This window comes from Diachasma alloeum, unplaced genomic scaffold (assembly GCF_001412515.2).
Source record: "Diachasma alloeum isolate Michigan unplaced genomic scaffold, Dall2.0 Dall_scaffold_00358, whole genome shotgun sequence".
Lineage (NCBI taxonomy): Eukaryota > Metazoa > Arthropoda > Insecta > Hymenoptera > Braconidae > Diachasma > Diachasma alloeum.
This window is the reverse complement of record NW_021680497.1, coordinates 592,568-611,841: the sequence shown is the minus strand read 5'-3', so window position 1 is coordinate 611,841 and position 19,274 is coordinate 592,568. Positions and strand designations below refer to the sequence as shown.

General features: G+C 37.2%; 1 protein-coding gene across 3 annotated transcripts in view; it reads right to left on the bottom strand.

Annotated features, from left to right (window-relative positions):
- LOC107041166 (polypyrimidine tract-binding protein 1) overlaps positions 1-18,057 on the bottom strand; it is a 150,160-nt gene extending 132,103 nt beyond the window's left edge. For 2 of the 3 annotated variants that reach the window (XM_015261581.1, XM_015261586.1), the window contains exons 1-2: positions 17,521-18,057; positions 6,953-6,977 (exon numbers count right to left, since the gene is read on the bottom strand). Coding sequence is in view for 1 of the 3 variants with exons in the window: in XM_015261586.1 (XP_015117072.1) it covers positions 6,953-6,977; positions 17,521-17,525 (30 nt within the window). In the remaining 2 variants the exon portion in view is untranslated. The remainder of the gene's footprint in view (positions 1-6,952; positions 6,978-17,520) is intronic. The other variant, XM_015261582.1, reaches the window with a different exon arrangement.
- Positions 18,058-19,274: the final 1,217 nt, after the last annotated feature.

Sequence of the window (19,274 nt, the reverse complement as noted above, 5' to 3'; positions counted from 1 at the left end):
TATATATATATATATATATATACACCTACAAAAAATTACTTCTGACCAGAACAAACCGGTACTTAGGGGAAGTTCACTTTTGAAAAGTTGTAAAAATACTCGTCCTAAGGACATTTTGTGGCCTTGGGTGAAGCACCACATCTGCCGATCGAGTAGAAATGATACTGGGAGTTTTTTTAGTGCTTTTCACAAACACCAAAGGTACTAGTGAAAAGTAATTTTCCAACTTCTCTCAAGTTCTTTTAGGACTTAATTTCAGTACTTCCAATTGATTACTTTATTGAAAAAAGTGAATATTATCACCGGATAGAATGGGCTTTCTTACGCATTTTTGTAAATAGAAATGTTCAGCAGAAGATATTTTGTAGGAAAAAATCAATAGATTACGATTTTTATGGATGCTTTCGAGAATTATTGGTATGTTTTCCAATTTCAATTTTGTTGAGATTTTTGTTTTCTATTGTTACCAACATTTAAAAGGCTTCAGAAAATTATTTTCAATTTCTTTTCAATTTTATTATTCACAAAACGGGAATTATTTGAATTTTGGAATTTTTGCGGAAATTCAGGTTTTAGAAGAGCTAGAAAAACATTTTTGAGTTCTTATACTCAACTTACATTGAGTTTATTTGGTACTTTCGAAAAGAACCAGCCAGGTACTCAGTACAAGTAATTTTGTTACTTGTTCCAAGTAACAAAATACTTGTGACAAGTACTGAGGTACTTCTCACCAGTACACAGGTACTTGGCGCATGATACTTGCATCAAGTTGTTTCGTAACTTCGAGGAAGTACAAAAATGTGCCTTTTCCCCAGAAACCCCTTGGTGCTGGGTACAAGTACTTTATCTACTGATCCAAAGTAATTGTTTTTTCCGTGTATATATTCTAATGACACAATACGCCGAATAGATTGGCTTCAAAAAACGTTCCACTGGATTGTTTATTAAAGGGACTTGCAATTTTCAGAAAACTTGGATAGTTTCTGGGGTTTTCTAAATTGAAAGAAAAAACTGCCATGGCAACGACGGGCTAGTAATTAATAAACTTTTATTTTTGTCTGAGTGAAATCGACGGGGACGCCAACCACAATGGCCAAGGCACTCTGTGCAAGTCCAGAATGTTGGTGAGTACACCGAGAAACCGCGTATCCGCAAAACCACACCGTGACTTTGACATTCGTATATTCGGGCTTTGTTTCCAAGCTACTTCTAGGTTGCTCAGCTTTTTTTAGGGTTTCTGACAGGAACTATGTGGCAGTAAATGAAACATTCAAATGCATTAAGATCTTTCATCGTGGCTTTTCAAGGGGAAATTCTCCTTTGATGAAGTTACACATTCAATGTTTTACCGTGGCACTGGCGCAGTGGTCAAAGGGACGTGGGTGATTGGTAATATACTTACGCAGGGAATCCCTTTGTTTGATACTGAGTCGCACTTTGATTCTCCCTGCTTGAATTCACAGGGAGAGGATGCGGTCAGTCAATCCTCTGCATCCTGATTGCTCGTTCGATTTCGCTTTGTTCCGTGCATGACTTTCCAGTCCATCGTTTATCTCCGATTATGACTGTCGCATGAACTATGTGATGCATATCTGCTTGTAATCATGGAGGTTCATTCGTCAGAAGTTAATTGCGAAAAAACCAACGAGATTTTAGAGGTTATTTGTCCATAACTCGGTATGTCCCATAAGAAAAGAAGTAGTTCTTTCTTCCATGTTTTCGGAGAATTCGGGCCTGCCATACGGTTGCCACGTAATAGAAACAAAGTTCATAAAGTGATACTGAAATGTGTCAAGCTGTATTGATTTTTAAATACCATTTCGTTACGTAAAATCCAACAACCATATTTTTCGCACAAAAAAATATCATTTAAATTCAATATCATTCAAGTGGAATTATATTTTCCATAGGAATAAATGGGAAGCTATAATGCACCTATAGAGCAAATGCATACCCTCGGAATAATAAAATCAGAGGACAATCTTGCGTGGAATTCTCAATTCAGAGTGAATTCCTGAACTATTATTGTGAATTTGGACAAATGATTGGAATTTCACGATTTGTGGATGTTAAAAAATTAAAAAATGTTAAATATTTCCAGTAATTGCGTTGGGAAACTCTGATACAAATAACTTTACACACGAGAATAGGAATTTTAGAATCCCAATGTTGTAATTTCCGTATTTATTCCAGTAAAACTCCAGATATTTGCTGCGATATTCATGCAAATATGTAGCAAATACCGATTGTACTAGCGAATTTGTAATTTTACAGCACATTGATGCAGCAAAAGTGTAGTAATTTTACAAAAACAGTGCTGATAAATTTGATTAGTGATTTTCCCTTTCAATTGAGGAAGAAATAAAAAAAAATCGTGTCAGTAACGGCTCTCAAGGCCCTACAGTCGACACCATATCAATATTGCAGTAGGTTGCGATATGTACGCAAGCTTTAGTACAACAGTTTTGAATAACAACTCGGCGACGAAGTGCACATCAAAGCCACGTAAGGGCAGAGGGCCCTTTTCGTAACTCCTGATTGGTTTCATACCGACATTGACAAATTTCGCATAGAGAAGAGCTGCTTGTACATGGCGATGCTTGTAGATGTCATGTATAGAGCCAGCAAAGGGACGCCAGAGTCTATGAAATTCTGTGTTATTCCGAGCGTCAAAGTGGCTTGATTATTTCCATGGTGATTTAGTGATGTGGAAGATTATATATAGCCGTGCAATTTATGCTATATCTGTCAGGAATTCTGATATTGGCCCGTATGACACCACTTTTTGGGCTCCGCTTCCATTGTCGTCGGTTGAAATGCAAAAGGAGCGGTGAAAAACATATACCCAAAAAAAAAAATTACTTTTGATCAGTGGAAAAAGTACTTCCACCCAGTACCAAGGGGTTTCTGGGGAAAAGTCACATTTTTGTACTTCCTCGAAGTTACAAAACAACTTGATGCAAGTATCATGCGTCAAGTACCTGTGTACTGGTGACAAGTATCTCAGTACTTGTCACAAGTATTTTGTTACTTGGGACAAGTAACAAAATTACTTGTACTGAGAACCTGGCTTTTCAAAAGTACCAAATAAACTCAATATAAGTTGAGTATAAGAACTCAAAAATGTTTTTCTACCTCTTCTAAAAACCGAATTTCGTCAAAAATTCAAAAATCCAAATAATTCCCGTTTTGTGAGTAATAAAATTGAAAAGAAATTGAAAATAATTTTTCGAAGCCTTTTAAGTGTTGATAACAACATAAAACAAAAATCTCAACAAAATTGGAATTTTGTAGGTTGGAAAGCATACCAATAATTCTCGAAAGCATCCATAAAAATTGCAATCTATTGACTTTTTCCTACAAAATATCTTCTGCTGAACATTTCTATTTACAAAAATGCGTAAGAAAGCCCATTCTATCCGGTAATAATATTCACTTTTTTCAATAAAGTAATCGATTGGAAGTACCGAAATTAAGTCCTAAAAGTACTTGAGAGAAGTTGAAAAATTACTTTTCACCAGTACCTTTGGTGAAAAGTACTAAAAGTACTGGCAGTAAGTAGTGATACTACTTCCTCCCAGTACCACTTCTACTCGATCGACAGATGTGTTACTTCACCCAAGGACACAAAATGTACTTGGGACGAGTATTTTTACAACTTTTCAAAAGTCAACTTCCCCCAAGTACCGCTTTGTACCGGTGAGAAGTAATTTTTTTGGGTGTAATGAAAATTCATCATTTAGCTACTCACAAAACGATCCTAAAGACTCAAGATAGTTCACTTGAGTGCGTAGGAAAATCCCTCACGGCTATCTGAAGTCAATGTTTTGTAGATTCGTAGCCAAGGGTGCACCTAGGATAATCCCAGAGCCTGCGTAAGATTGGGCTTCGCAGCTTATTAAGCTTCATCGTTGCTCTCTTCCCCTCCCTCGGCCGTACCTACTATTTCACCCGGGGCTTTCATTTTCTGCAAGAGTGAAGCCGTCTCCCTGTCGCACAATTCTGATATCTCTATCCTTTGCATCACTTTACTGTTCTTGGTTTTCCTACACCTGGTAGAAGAACCACAAGACTTTTCGCGGCATCCGCCACGCCATGTCAGTAGAAATACGTATGGCAGGATGAGTGAGCACTATTCCGTGAGATGAGGGTAATTTTGCGACGAGATTGTTTGTACTTGAGTCTTGCTTCTCGCTCGGCTTAGCTAAGAGAGTAGAGGCCTCCATCTGAAGATTCTAGATATGGCATTACATCGGGCTTGCCTGTCTGCACATTCCCCTCACCGAAAACTCATAACGCTATAATTACTTGTTCTTTGGCTATGGCAAAAGCTTGACTGGGTGCACTGAGATGCGTATAATTTGAATAATCCATTCTCCTTTATGACAGGTTCGAGAATGGAAACCCGACAGGATAAACGTCGAGTTTGTCTGATGAACCGATCATCATACGGCCGCACGTATGTGTTCGATACACTAATGACTATTGTTGTCTATTGAGGATTATCCCCCAGTGCTGACCCCATCCGGCAACCAACAAGAGCCTGACCCAAATTGTCTGACGTGCAGTCACCAATGGAGTGCTACACTAGATGTACGCATCTTGCCAGTCTCTGGTAAGCTCTAAAGCTCTGTAGAACATTATTTCATCACCATTGAAGAGGATATGGCGTTTGCTCTAGGTTGTGAATTACAGGGTAATCTCTAAACTATTGTCCTGTATCAGTCATGGAGCTGTCAATGCCATGCGTAAATGAAAAATAAAATGCTCACATTGCTCAAAGCCATGTATAGTCATGTCCATTTCTGGACGGCACTGGCGTTTGTTCGGATATTCCTTGTGCAGAGCGTGAAGGGATCAAGCTCTAAGGATTAGCCAGGAGCCTCAAACTGTTCACCGACTTCTCGCGCTCGCTACCGTCGCTCCATAGCTCCACAGCTCCGTAGCTTTTCTCGCGTGTGGCCCTTTGAAGAGTATTTTACTCTGCATATTTAAAGTACCTTTACCCCATTCCGCTATATATATGCCCGCTGGCTAGCCACTGCACAGTACCCATGGCTAACGTACCGCCACTCCCTCTCCAAGTATGCACTCCTTGTATATAAAATGCGACCACGCAGACGGTACGGAATTTGAATTTCAGATTCTAACGTATCCCGACGCCCGCAAGCGGATATCCGGATATCCGTCGGTCTTGATGTTTCGAAAAAGCCTCAGGATTACCAACCTAACCGCTGATGGCTGAAGGTTAGCTGTCCACGGCATTGACTAACACCAACTTGCAGGGTTGACTACGTCATTTTTAAGGATGTTTCGGCAGTGGCGGTACATTGTCGGTAAATGTGTTTTTGTCGGCTGACAAGAGAATGTATAAAACCAACTTTATTTTTAATATTTCATGCTCAAAAAATTTTTGTTTGTGTAAAAATCGCAAAAAAATACCTTTTCATCCTTCTACTACCCTCAAGTACGTTTCCGAGGGAGCAAATTTTTTTCAGTTTTCACTTTTTCCTCATACTTTTAAGTTTTGAATAGCCCGTCGCTTAAATAGTTGGAATCAATGTTCACCCGGATAAAAAATTCGATATTGGCGAAAGTCGACTTTCCCCCTGGAAAAATCCAAGATCTGACCCGTTGGCCCTCGTGACCCTTTGACCGACTTTCCCTCTGAAAAAAATCAAGATCTGACACTGGCCACTGGTGAAAAACATTTTTTTTCAGTTTTCACTTTTTCCACATACTTTTGAGAGTTCTGAATAGCCTGTCGCTTAAATTGTTGGAATCAACGTTCACGCGGCTAAAAAATTCGATTTTGGCGAGAGTCAACTTTCCCCCTTGAAAAACGGAAAATCTGACCCTTTGAAAATCTGAAAAAAAAAAACTTTTTCAGTTTTCTTTTTTTCCACATACTTTTGAGAGTTCTGAATAGCTCGTCGCTTAAATAGCTGGAATCAACGTTCACCCGGTTAAAAAATTCGATTTTGGCGAAAGTCGACTTTTCCCCTGGAAAAACCGAAAATCTGACCCTTTGGCTCCGGGTGAAAAAAAAATGTTTTCAGCTTTCACTTTTTCCACATATTTTTAGATTTAGAAACTTTTTTGTAAGCCTAATCCATTTTTGTCTCTTTGTAAGACCCCCGACTTCACACGTATACCAGCGATATACGTAATCAATTTTTTTCATTATCTGCTCACGCGGAAAAAATATATTGTCAGAATTATATATCTTATAGATGAAATTGGCCGTGGTGGAATAATGAACATGGGTTGGTGGATTGAAATTCGTATCAAAGTGAAGAGAATATCTTCCCCTGTCAGTTAAACAAAGTCAATTTCTGTCAAGTACTTGCAATTTTTGATAAACATCCTGAACATTCCATCACTCAAAAAATAAGTCAATCCGTTTTAGAGTAATTCATTCATTCTCCAAGATATCACATTTCAACTATTTTTTCCCAATGGTTGAAATAACTTGAATGTATGTATGGACGATTCATCCGCATTTTGTGGGAATTAAACATTGAACGATACATGAATTCTACTTACATGTCGATGTGATGGCGATGCGTTGGTGGTAGTGTAATGCATGAACCGAGCGTCATTGGTGTGACGACAGATTATCGGGTCGATTGTTACTATATCATACCATACGCGGTATTTCGCCAAAACAACAGTATTTGCAAATTGTTCATAAAAGCTTCACGGAGCTTATTTTATTTCTGCTCCCCGTTTTGTCCCTACGATATTCGATGAAACATGGACGCCAAGTAAAAAGCGATGCAAACTTTGAACGGCAGATAAAATTGCAACGGCATCAAAGGCGAATAAAAAGATGAAAGCAGAAGAATTTTCGAAATTTGTAATGGATTGCTATTATACTAACAGAGAGTTTGTTTCTACTAATAACGGGAAATAAACAACATTTATGGAGTCCGTGCAATCGGCGTCGTACCTTATGTCCACTGTGCAGGGGGCTTCTGTAAAAGTAAAGAAAACAAGAAACAAAGTTAGAGTGATGTCCAATTATGATGATACGAAAATAGATTGAGTAACCATGCAAATGGCGAGAGATGGCGGGAGTGTTTGATAGAGGACGAATGCAGACAACTGCACTACAACAACCAGGTACCTGACAGCCATCTGAATTTAAGATGTCAGATGGTAAAAAAAGTCTGAATCTTCAAAAGTGTCTGAAAATCTGACTAATGTCTGAAAATTTTAACCACAATTTCTGTCCAAAAATGATGGTAGACATTTTTGTGTCTGAAAAATTTCAGGTATTTATTTTCAGATATTTTCTGTCTGAAATTCAGTTATTTATGAGTGATTCAAACATTTCACTATTAAGATATCTCACCTGATTCAGACGGCAAGGTCCATTCAAACATTAACTTTTAAGATATTTCTCATGTCTGAAAAGTTGACTCATCCACTGCAAAAACTAGGTGTCTGACAACCATTTGAATTTAAGTTGGCGAAAAACGTCTTAATCTTTAAAAGTGTCTGAAAGTCTAACTGATGTCTGAAAATGAAATATCTCCATTGATTCAGACATATTTTAATGTCTCAAGTGTCTACAAAATCCCCCAAAAGGGTTTGAAAAGTGTCTACAAAAGTGTCTGAAATTCAGACATTAGTTTTCGCAGTGTGTTTTTGATTAAAGATATACTTGATATCGAAAGAGATAGGAGAAGAATGAAAAGGTCAGAGAAAAAGACTGTAGGATAGTTTCCGGTGGGAGTCACGAGGGTTCATCCAGGCGTGGCTCATGCTCCACTGCTGTATACGGGGTGCTGCCAGAATCGCTGGATTGTAGAATCGCATGGGACATGTTCACTCGCGCGTTTTATCGTGAATATTAATATCGCCCAGTTATTCGCCAACCCCTCATCGATACAAAACGACTACTCGTGTGTGTGTCGACATTAAAGATACGAACAAGAATTTGAGATCGTGTGTATCATCTGTCTCGATCTACACTGAGAAAAAAAATTATTTTTCCCAAATATCCATTCACTTGACAGAAATATATATTTTTTCAATACCGTATTCCTGCAGTCGAGTCATTAACAGGCAATTCTCATTAGGTTTCAATTATGACAATTATATTGCTCTAGGAGATGATTATGGCAGTTATGACCTTAAGTGAATTCCCTCAATAATTATTCACATTCAAAAATTAATCTAAATTCGTCCCTCTAGAAAATAAGAAATTTAGGAAAAATGAATAATCATTGGAGGAGTTCATCCAAAGTCATGTGCAGCACAGTCATCCTCTAGAGCAACATGATTGGCATAATTGAAACCTAATCAGGCTCTCCTGCGAATGACTCGATTGGAGAAGTACGATTTTGAAGAAATAAATGCTCCTCTTCAAGTAAATGAATATTTGACAAAAATATTTTTTATTCTCAGCATACCTGCTCCATTTATCTGAAAACACGGAAAAAAAACGAAAGACAATAATACGCGGATCAGCGAATTCCTCTGCGGAAATAACCTAACGACCGAGATCGTTGAAATGGTCATTGTCGCGCCTCGTATTGGAAAAGTTCATTAGTTTTTCTCCATTGGGTATGACACACATTCCGATTTGGGGAAAGTGGTGTTCACATGTTAAATCAATTCTAGGCTTTTTCAATACATTTTTTTATTGTGCATTTCTAGCCCACAAGTGCAATGATTTTTATTACAGACTCACTCTGCAAATTGAGAATGAAAAATTCATTTTTCCTCTACTCTGTGACATATTCTGGAGATAAAAACTGTAAAAGCATTTTTAATTACGTAGATGTTACTGTGAGAAATCCCCGGAGAATTTCGCACAGTAATATCTTCAAAGATGAAGAATAAGGAATAAAATAAGTTTGCTCAGTAGTGTAACTGTCTCATATATTTCCAAGATGCCTGTTCACCATCAGGTATGAATGCTCGCCTAAGATATTATAATTTCAGTAAAATAAACCATACAAATTCACTCTTCTGAATTAATATCTTTAACAAAATGCAGTCGAATTTGGGTTTCCGTTCGCACTTATATTGATCTCATGTCATTCGATTTTGCTGCAGGTATTTGACAAACCACATCAAAGTGTTTGGTATAACTGAGAGGCCTAATGGATGCATTAAATTGTCATTAGAAAATGGCATTATTCCGAGTAGACTATTAATCAATAACAATAACTAATTCGAATGGACTCACTGACATCTGCGCGTAGATCAAAGCCCCAGATACGATATGATGAATGTGTGGTATTACCATTGAATTTGCGTTTGGAATTGTGGGATGACTTGTAACTCTGTATTCTCACCTGTTCCCCCAATGATTTTAGTTTTGAGATAGTTCCTTGCGTGGAAATAATTATGAATGTCATCGCATCAAGTTTTATTGAAAAATACATTTTGGTAAATTGTTGGCAAATTGTCGGTAAATGTTTTTTTCATGGTCAAGGGAATTCTGTGATTTTTTCGGATGACAGCAGAACATATAAAACTAACTTTTCTAACGTTAAAAACAAATTAATCGCAATAGTCTTGACAGAAATCAATAAACTAATTTTTCCTAATATACGTACTCTTATGAAATTTATGTTCAAATTGATAATTCACCTACTAGAACTCTAAACACTGAAATAAAAATAGAAGGTAATGTGTAAAATCATACTGAATCCAATGGCCAGAGAACAATCTGGGGTACCCGAACAAAAAGAGGAAATATTTGAATGATTCTATTCCATATAAGCGCATGTTAGCGTATGCATTCGGTGCATTTTGTCTATTTTATTTCTAAATAGTGAACATGGGTTGGTGGATTGAAATTTGTATGAAAGTGAAGGGAATATCTTCATCTCTCAGTTGGAAAAAAAATTTTTTTTAAGTACTTGCCATTTTGGATAAACATGCTTAAGAAAAATTAATCGCAATAGTCTCGGCAGAAATGAATAAACTAATTTTTCCTGATGCACGGGCTCTTATGAAATTTATGTTCAAATTGATAATTCACCTACTAGAAGACTCTAAAAACTGAAATAAAAATAGAAGGTAATGTGTAAAATCATACTGAATCCAATGGCCAGAGAACAATCTGGGGTACCCGGGCAAAAAGAGGAAATATTTGGATGATTCTATTCCATATAAGCGCATGTTAGCGTATGCATTCGGTGCATTTTGTCTATTTTATTTCTAAATAGTGAACATGGGTTGGTGGATTGAAATTTGTATGAAAGTGAAGGGAATATCTTCATCTCTCAGTTGGAAAAAAAATTTTTTTTAAGTACTTGCCATTTTGGATAAACATGCTTAAGAAAAATTAATCGCAATAGTCTCGGCAGAAATGAATAAACTAATTTTTCCTGATGCACGGGCTCTTATGAAATTTATGTTCAAATTGATAATTCACCTACTAGAAGACTCTAAAAATAGAAATAAAAATAGAAGGTAATGTGTAAAATCATACTGAATCCAATGGCCAGAGAACAATCTGGGGTACCCGGGCAAAAAGAGGAAATATTTGGATGATTCTATTCCATATAAGCGCATGTTAGCGTATGCATTCGGTGCATTTTGTCTATTTTATTTCTAAATAGTGAACATGGGTTGGTGGATTGAAATTTGTATGAAAGTGAAGGGAATATCTTCATCTCTCAGTTGGAAAAATTTTTTTTTTTAAGTACTTGCCATTTTGGATAAACATGCTTAAGAAAAATTAATCGCAATAGTCTCGGCAGAAATGAATAAACTAATTTTTCCTGATGCACGGGCTCTTATGAAATTTATGTTCAAATTGATAATTCACCTACTAGAAGACTCTAAAAATAGAAATAAAAATGGAAGGTAATGTGTGAAATACTGAATCCAAGGGCCAGAGAAAAATCTGAGGTACATTTTGTCTACTTCATTTATAAATAGTGAACATGGGTTTGTGGATTGAAATTTGTGTCAAAGTGAAGGGAATATCTTGATCTCTCAGTTGAAAAAAAATAAATTTTTTCAAGTACTTGCGTATTTGCATAAAACATCCTTAATATCTTATCATGAAAAGTATTCAGACTGAGTTTAATTACCGAGAATAAAGTTACAAATTAATCCTCTCCCGCCCCATTAGCAACCGTTGCCCATCGTCCCCATGAAATAAACGTGGAGAGGGATGAAATGTGGTGGGTAAGAGGCATATAACGCAGTAGCCAATATGTCAGTGATACTTCAATCAGTATACGATATTCAGAGCTTGCCCACCAACAAGTTTCCCAAATGCTTGACCTCATTTGACTAGTTGCGTTCAATGCATCTCACCAGCGAATGAATCGAGACCTACCGAAATTAATACCCACAATAAAGAACCGATCACAACTTTTCACCGGATATAATTAAATCTGTCAATATATTCGAGTTTGAAATTAAATCGAGACCCATCGCGTCGATCGCATTCACTGCCAGCTGGGGGTTCTCTCGTTAATAAGTCGAGCGCCAACTTTCCTATCGTACCATGTAAATTAAATTCCCTGACGATTCGCAACTATTGGCAGACTGCTATTTTCAATACAGCGAGTGAAAAAAAGGGATAAAATGTAAAGGTATTCAATAAAAAAAGGGGATATGTGGTTTCAGTTATTCCTAACTTTCGGTATAATGGATCATTAATGAACGGAAAGGTTTTACAAAAATAGTTGTTGAGGTCCTTTGTTAGAGAACAAAATATCCTCGAGCGCGCGGAGAGAATTTTTTCCTCAATTAAAATTGAATTGAATCGGAAAAATAATCCCAACAGAGAATGCTGGATATGAGTATTAATTACACTGGGAAAAAAGATAATTCTGTCAATTAAACTTGTGGGGAGATTTTGTTTGGAAATTTTGGATATTCGATTGTCTGAAATAAATTTGACTGGCGGAATTATAGATTTATCTCAGTGCAGTTGCCAACAAAAATCCCCAATAAAGGAGGAAAGGATATTTGCAAAATGATGAGTATATCGGAACAACGTGGTATCATTGTTTAATTTAGTCGAGTAAAAGTGAAGGCTGTTGGCAACATTCTAGTGGAGGATGAGCTGAATGTAGAGAGCGATGCTGCGGGCGAAGACGTACATCACTGGAAATACACGCAAGTGTATGCGGCAAGAACGTCAGATGCAGACTAGCCCGCGGCATCCAGTGCGGATGTTTCGGATTTACCTATATTTTCTATCTATACAGATCCCTCTGAATCCATTCTTCTAACGATATTCGTTGTTCTCTTCACCGCTCACTCATTCCAGTGTATATTCACTCGGCATTGGAATTCATTTTCCAGTGTGATATGAGTGATTTTTTTCCCCCGGCGAGAACCGAAGTCGATTGGTGTTTAAATAATTTCTTCCGGTTGAATTGATACAAGGTATTATGTGTTTGCCTCTTTTCTCATCCTCTATGCTCCAATATCCCTGCTTTATCGCGCACATCTAGCTTCCGTAGCCACATTACTGAATTGCAGTTAAATATTTGATTTTCCGGTTTTAGTGGATATATGCGGGGATTGCCGACGCGCACCAACCATCGATTTGCCACCAGGAGCGACTTCATCGTAACTTGCGAACTTTCAGCGTGCACAATAAAAAGTTATTTGCCCATCGAATCGATTTCAAATACTGAAATACTATATTCCAAGATTTTGGGAAGGGAATTCATGGAGCAGCAAATTGAGAAGTCAAACAGGTTAGTCCTAGAGGGTGAGATGAATTTATGTGATATGATTCGATTGACAATTTTCCGTGGAAATTACGACTCATTTAATAACACGTTTAGAAATTTTTTGAAATTCAAATGGTGATTACACTGAGAAAAAAACACTTTTGACAAGGAATCATTTTCTTGGGAGAATTTATTTTTTAGGAGATTATTTCTCTAGGCCAGTCATTCTCAGGTGATCCCTGTCCTTCTCCAAATTTACAATTATGTTGAATGATAAGATGACTATGCTACATGTGACATTGAAGGAACGCGCTTCATTATGTTTCAATTTTTTCAAATTTGAGATTTTCGAACGTAACATAATTTGAAATAATTTTAAAGGTTAATAATTGTCAATGGAGTTCATTCAAGGTCATATGTAATATAATCATCTCATAATTCACTATAATTGTAATATTTAGATGGACTTGGACTCTCTGATGACTGACCTAGAGAAATACGCCCCTAAAAAAATAAATTCTTCTGCCAAGAAAATGATTTCTTGGCAAAAATGATTTTTTTTTTCTCAGTGTACATGTGAATTTTCATTGAGTCACTATCAAATTGTCCATAAAATATCCAATTTATCTTGAAAATTCGAAGCAATTAAGGTTTTTCAGAAAAAAATTACCAGAAAAAAAAAGTAAAAATTACATTTCGAAACGTTATCCGCGAGCGAAGTAAAATTCAATAAAAATGTGAGTCGGAACTGAAATTGTACGAATCGCCACGTAAATTCTACGATTTGTTCCGTAAAAATTAACCACACGTGCGATGACTCACACGTGTGGTTAATTTTATCTGTATCTGTAAGATTTTACCTCTTCGGGAAAAATTACGTGACAATTTCGTACTTTGTTCGGTGATAAATCTGAGAATTCACTGAACGTTTCAGATTTCTTCTCTTCCATTGCTACAAAAATTGCCGGAAAGCAATTCCCCATTGAGGATTACGTGAATTGTTCCGTAATTTTTACTGAATATTTCTCTCCGTGTATTTTTTCATACTCTCCTGGGGAAATGAGGAGTGGGTGATTGATGGAAATATAGGGACTTGCAAAATGATTGAATCGCCATGTTATTATGTTATTGGAATGGAGAAATTGACAGGACAAAATCAAATTATCGTATAGTATAGAGGGTGATGGCACCCTATCCAGCCGGAAACGACATCGGGATTACACGCCGGAGATGGACACATTTACGAAAAAAAAAAATTCCAGCTGTACTTGATTATAGGAAGGGTACGAGAATGTTTCGAGCCATTGGAAATTAAGACACTCGCTCAGGTGGTGCGAGAACTATCGATAAAAATGCTAATGCTTCTGCTTAGCCCCCTTCTCTTTTCATTTGCCTCTATTTCACCGTTGCTCGTTAAAAAATGTATGAGGGCGCTTTCTTTTTCCCTAGAAACACTCTACAAATGGGCGATAAAGACCAAAAAAAATATCTATACATGGTCGTGTTACTCTAAATCTTGGAATGTTCCGGAAATGTGAACGAATGAATGCAAAAACAGATAGGAAAAAACAACAGAAAGCTCGGGCGCATCGGTTGTACCGGTTTGCTTGAAATTAATGGTGGTGAGGATCAACGAGTCGACGTGGGATTATATCGATCGATAACAAACAGTTATAGAATTGATTGGAAGTTGTAGAAGCATCGGTTAAAAAAGAGATTAGGTGAAAGCATTTGAGGTAAACTCCGAGCCGCAACTCGGTTAAGCTGCACAATTGAACAAACGGCGAATTCATCAGGTGAAGGTGGAGAAGGAGGTGGAAGAGGGAATAGCCTACACCGAAAGCAGTGGTATTAGCCATCGTAAATTCTCGGCTCGGTTGGTGTGACCGCAAAACACTGCACGGGTTTTTTTTTCCAAAACTCGTGCAAATTTTAACACCTATTCCTAGTGCAACAGAAGGAGGCAGAAGGAGGCAGTTGGAAGGCCTGTTTCTTACTGATTGAAGTTTAATGGATGAACGATACATCATAATGATACCAAATGGATAACTTCAATGTTTTCATTTCGTCATAATATCACAGAAGTAACTTCGCGCGCGAAATATTTCATCTCTTCGAGGTAAATCGGTTCCAACAAAAATTCTGTTAAATATTTTTGGCAGAATTTTCCGCGTCTAATTCGAGAAATTTTTATCGTGTTCCAATTCCACTGAAATTTCGATAAAGCTGAAACTGGCGGAGTATTCGGCAGCGGAAAATTCAATTTAGGGGATATTCAAGTGCGGGAGAGGCAAATAATCATATGTACAAATGTTTTTTAAGTGCGAAAGAGTTTGTATATTATTTAAAAACATTTGTACACCCCTAGATTCGCCTAAGACAAATCTTCTGCTGTCGAATCTTTCGCTAGTTTCAGCTTCATGAAATTTTGGGAAATCTTGTGATTGAAAAATCAGAACTTCGTGGAGAAATCACACAGAACTGTAAATTTCCGTTTCGTTTTTCCCTGAAAATGAATGGACTTTAGAAAAAATCATGAAATTTCAGATTTCAGTGGAAATTCAATGAAATTTGACACTGAATATTCATATTAAATTGGAAATTCAAATAAATTAAGGAATTCTCGTCTTTATGCCGCTTAAAATTCCGGAATTTTACTGAATGTTCACTGAAACCTGAAATTTCATGATTTTCTTTCTCCTAAATCGCATTGAGTGTCACTGTCCTGAAAATTAGTAGTCAACTGTCTATGAAATTTCATTTTTTTTTAATAAAAAAAAACCGGGAGAGCCTTTGTGGAACGATTGACATAAGCATGTTGCTCTTCACTCAAGAAATTATTTTTGTGACATTATGTAGATTTTTCATTCAGTGTGGAAAGCAATTTTCCCCTGTGAATTCGTCACTCGTTGGGTTACAGTTTTCTTTACTCCCTACTCCCCCCCATTTTGTCTCTTTCGCTTTCTGTAGACCAGAAAACCCCCATAACTTTTAATTCATTGCAGCGAATGAAATGACAACATTGTTTCAGTAATAATTCACTTGTATTAACAGTCTCTTTAAAAATACATTCTGGTGGTCGAATACCGAAAGGTTGTAATCATTGGGTCTGCATACATAAAAAATTGAAGACATATAGAGCCAAGCTTTGTCCTTTGGATATTTTATACTACTGCCTGTATACGGCATCAGCTTCTCTTTCTGTCTCGTTTTGTATATTATCATCATGAATTCAAGGACTCACAGAGAGAACCTGCGGCGAATTTTCTGTATGAACTCTTGCAAAAAAAAAAGACTGAAAAAGAAAAAAAACTGACGACAAGATACGGAAATACCGAGCGCACGGACAAATGGAAATGCGATTTTTATTACAGTACAGCTAAACGATCTCGTTATTCTTTCAGACTTTTCTACGCTTTCCTCCTTTTCAACTTTGTTTCACATTTTATTCTTTTTAACTTTTCTAATAGTATTTTTCTCATTCTTCATCGCAATGTTGAAAAAGTTGTTGTCAATTATACGTTATAATTGCAGTTTCAATCCTGAAATTGTCACACTTGATAATTGAATCAATTTACTGCAGTCCGAAGAGTAAGTGAACTTCAGTGAGTAAAATCGGACGAGAAAATGCTGGATAAAAGAGAGTTTATCCCATATTAGTCTGTCAAATTTCTTACGCTATTACGGTATTTTATGTTTTATTTCCCTGCAAAACAACCTCACCAATTGAATATTCTTTTATGCTTCTATGCTCGGGGCGCGTGGCGATGCAATTATGATTTTTGAACGTTTGTCTGTGAAACGAAAAGAGTAAAAAAAAGAGGGAGAGAACAGTGAATAGAACGACAGCGTGTCCGCAATGCATGAATGCCGGGTATAATTGCTGCCGGAGGGGCAGACACCAGTTTCACGATGAACCCCCAATTCTGTTCTCCCGTTTTATTTCCTCCTCTATTCCTCTATTATGACTTTATTTTTCTCAAATAAAGCGTCGACAACTAGTCTCTTCATTCAACACTCGATGATTACTAATTACGATTGCAATTATTGATTTTCTCACAATGGCGAACGAAATGCTGCGTAAAGTGGGATGCACGGATGAAAACATTCAGTAGAAAGCTTTCACCTGGTTATTGAAAAAGTCAGAGTGGCCGAACAATTGGGAGTGCCACTTGAATTTTTCCATGGAGTAACATGACAAAATGACTACCATATCTACATCGAAAGGATTTACATGAAAAAGAGAGAATGTCAATTGCAAGCCTCCCCTCATTCTGTTTTCAGACGAAATTTCTCCGCATTTTTTTATTTTTTATTTTTACCACACCAAAAAGTGAGTGCACTTGCCATTTATTTATTCGCGTATTTTTGTGCCAATGTAAATACGCCCTGTCCAATGCCGGCAAATGGATATGTGTAATGTGTGAGTAATCGCATGTCGATAACGTACAGTTCTGGGAAACGGGCAGATGTGGGCTACCAAAAAGATGTCAGTTATCCACCGGGCAGCCTATCGATTTCTTTTCCAACGCGTCCTGCCAATAATAATAATCTATGCTACCTACGATTACTAAACTTTCTCCGAATGATGAAATGTGATTCCACGGTCTTACTCAATAATTACAACACCGGCATTTCTCTTTTCTCTTTTGAATAACGCATTCATCCAATCGTATTATCATTCGAGACAAGGCCCACACGTATGATCGAGTTGAACTTGAAATTTTGGTTAGTTTTAATGAGAGTGAGGTTTTCATTTTGACTCGCGAGCATTTTTATTCGCATGCATTCTCATACTGCCCGCATTTTTATGACGAGTTGTCGATAAATTACTCTTTGGGTACATTCTCACCCCATCCTGTAGACTGCAGACGCCGTGTCTCGTCAACTTGTAGGTGCACAATCCTCGCTTCTTTCGCAATCGTCGAAAAATGTGAATCGACGAATAAATGTCTCTTGAAAAGTAGTATCACCGCACGGAAATCTTATCTCGTTTTCCACATAATGCTGTCTCTCTGATCAGAAAACAACAGGTTGAAATATCTATAACGATAAAATATGGCTGCCACGAGGGGGAGAGCGTTTTACTAAATATCTCGAGTGTTCCTATTACACGTGTTGCAATTCAGCCGGCACTATTTCACCGGCTAGCAGCTGGAGGTCTATATTATTCCGCGAGTTATTCGGGTATCGTGTCACCTCGGAATATGACGGGTTACAGACACTGGTAGCACTTGCAATTAATAAAACGGGGAGGAGATGACTGAATCAACCGTGTTAACTTCGCGGCTTAATTTACGTGCCTCGAATTTTTCAAGTCGGTAATGATCTTCACCGAACAGAAATAACATCACAAGTTGGGACGCACAACACACGGAACTCGCGAACACGCTATCTCGTGCGGATTTTGCGGGTATGCTCGGAATTAATGGCGCCACCTCCCAAGCCATGTCGTATAACGATTATAGTACGTCAAAGCTCCGCACTGTTGTGTACTGACATCATAGACGTATAATACCGGGGGGGGGATCAGTTCATACTTCAAAGACTGTACATATGCCCGACTGTGCATAGACTTGTGAGAAGTCTAAGGGAACAACTGTACGTAAATTCAACTTTACATAAAAAAAACTGGCCATGACCACATCTGTCCACCATCCTTGCTGACGGCCAAACGGTATCGGTAGAGTAGAAAATGCATTCGTTTTATTTGCAGTCGATATTAATTATGGATGGCGCCATGTGTCTCACTATTCCACAAATGAGAATCCCATCAATTAGCCCCTCATGTATAGATATTCCAAATTTTTATTTTTTTCCTCATTGAAGTAGTTTTGAAGAGAATTGCGAGCTAATAAAAAACATTTGCTAGATAGTAGTTTTTTTAAAATAAATTTTTGAAAAATCAGCCCTAAAAAAAGGCGCTATCCCTCCTATTTCATTATTTACAAAAAATTTTATCACCAATCGGTAGCAAACTGTTTGAAGTTTTTGTGAGTTAAGAAAAAATCGTCAATGCACTCCTATTATTGTGTAAATTAACAATTCCAATTTCAACTGAAAACCAAAGTTGATGACCACAGTTTGTAGCAGAGATGTCAGACAAGCGCAATTGTGACAACATTGTCCTGAGGAAATTTGGGTTCCCTATAGACAGATGGANTCACTATTCCGCAAATGAGAATCCCATCAATTAGCCCCTCATGTATAGATATTCCAAATTTTTATTTTTTTCCTCATTGAAGTAGTTTTGAAGAGAATTGCGAGCTAATAAAAAACATTTGCTAGATAGTAGTTTTTTTAAAATAAATTTTTGAAAAATCAGCCCTAAAAAAAGGCGCTATCCCTCCTATTTCATTATTTACAAAAAATTTTATCACCAATCGGTAGCAAACTGTTTGAAGTTTTTGTGAGTTAAGAAAAAATCGTCAATGCACTCCTATTATTGTGTAAATTAACAATTCCAATTTCAACTGAAAACCAAAGTTGATGACCACAGTTTGTAGCAGAGATGTCAGACAAGCGCAATTGTGACAACATTGTCCTGAGGAAATTTGGGTTCCCTATAGACAGATGGACGGCTCAGAATTGCGTTTTTCCACTTCC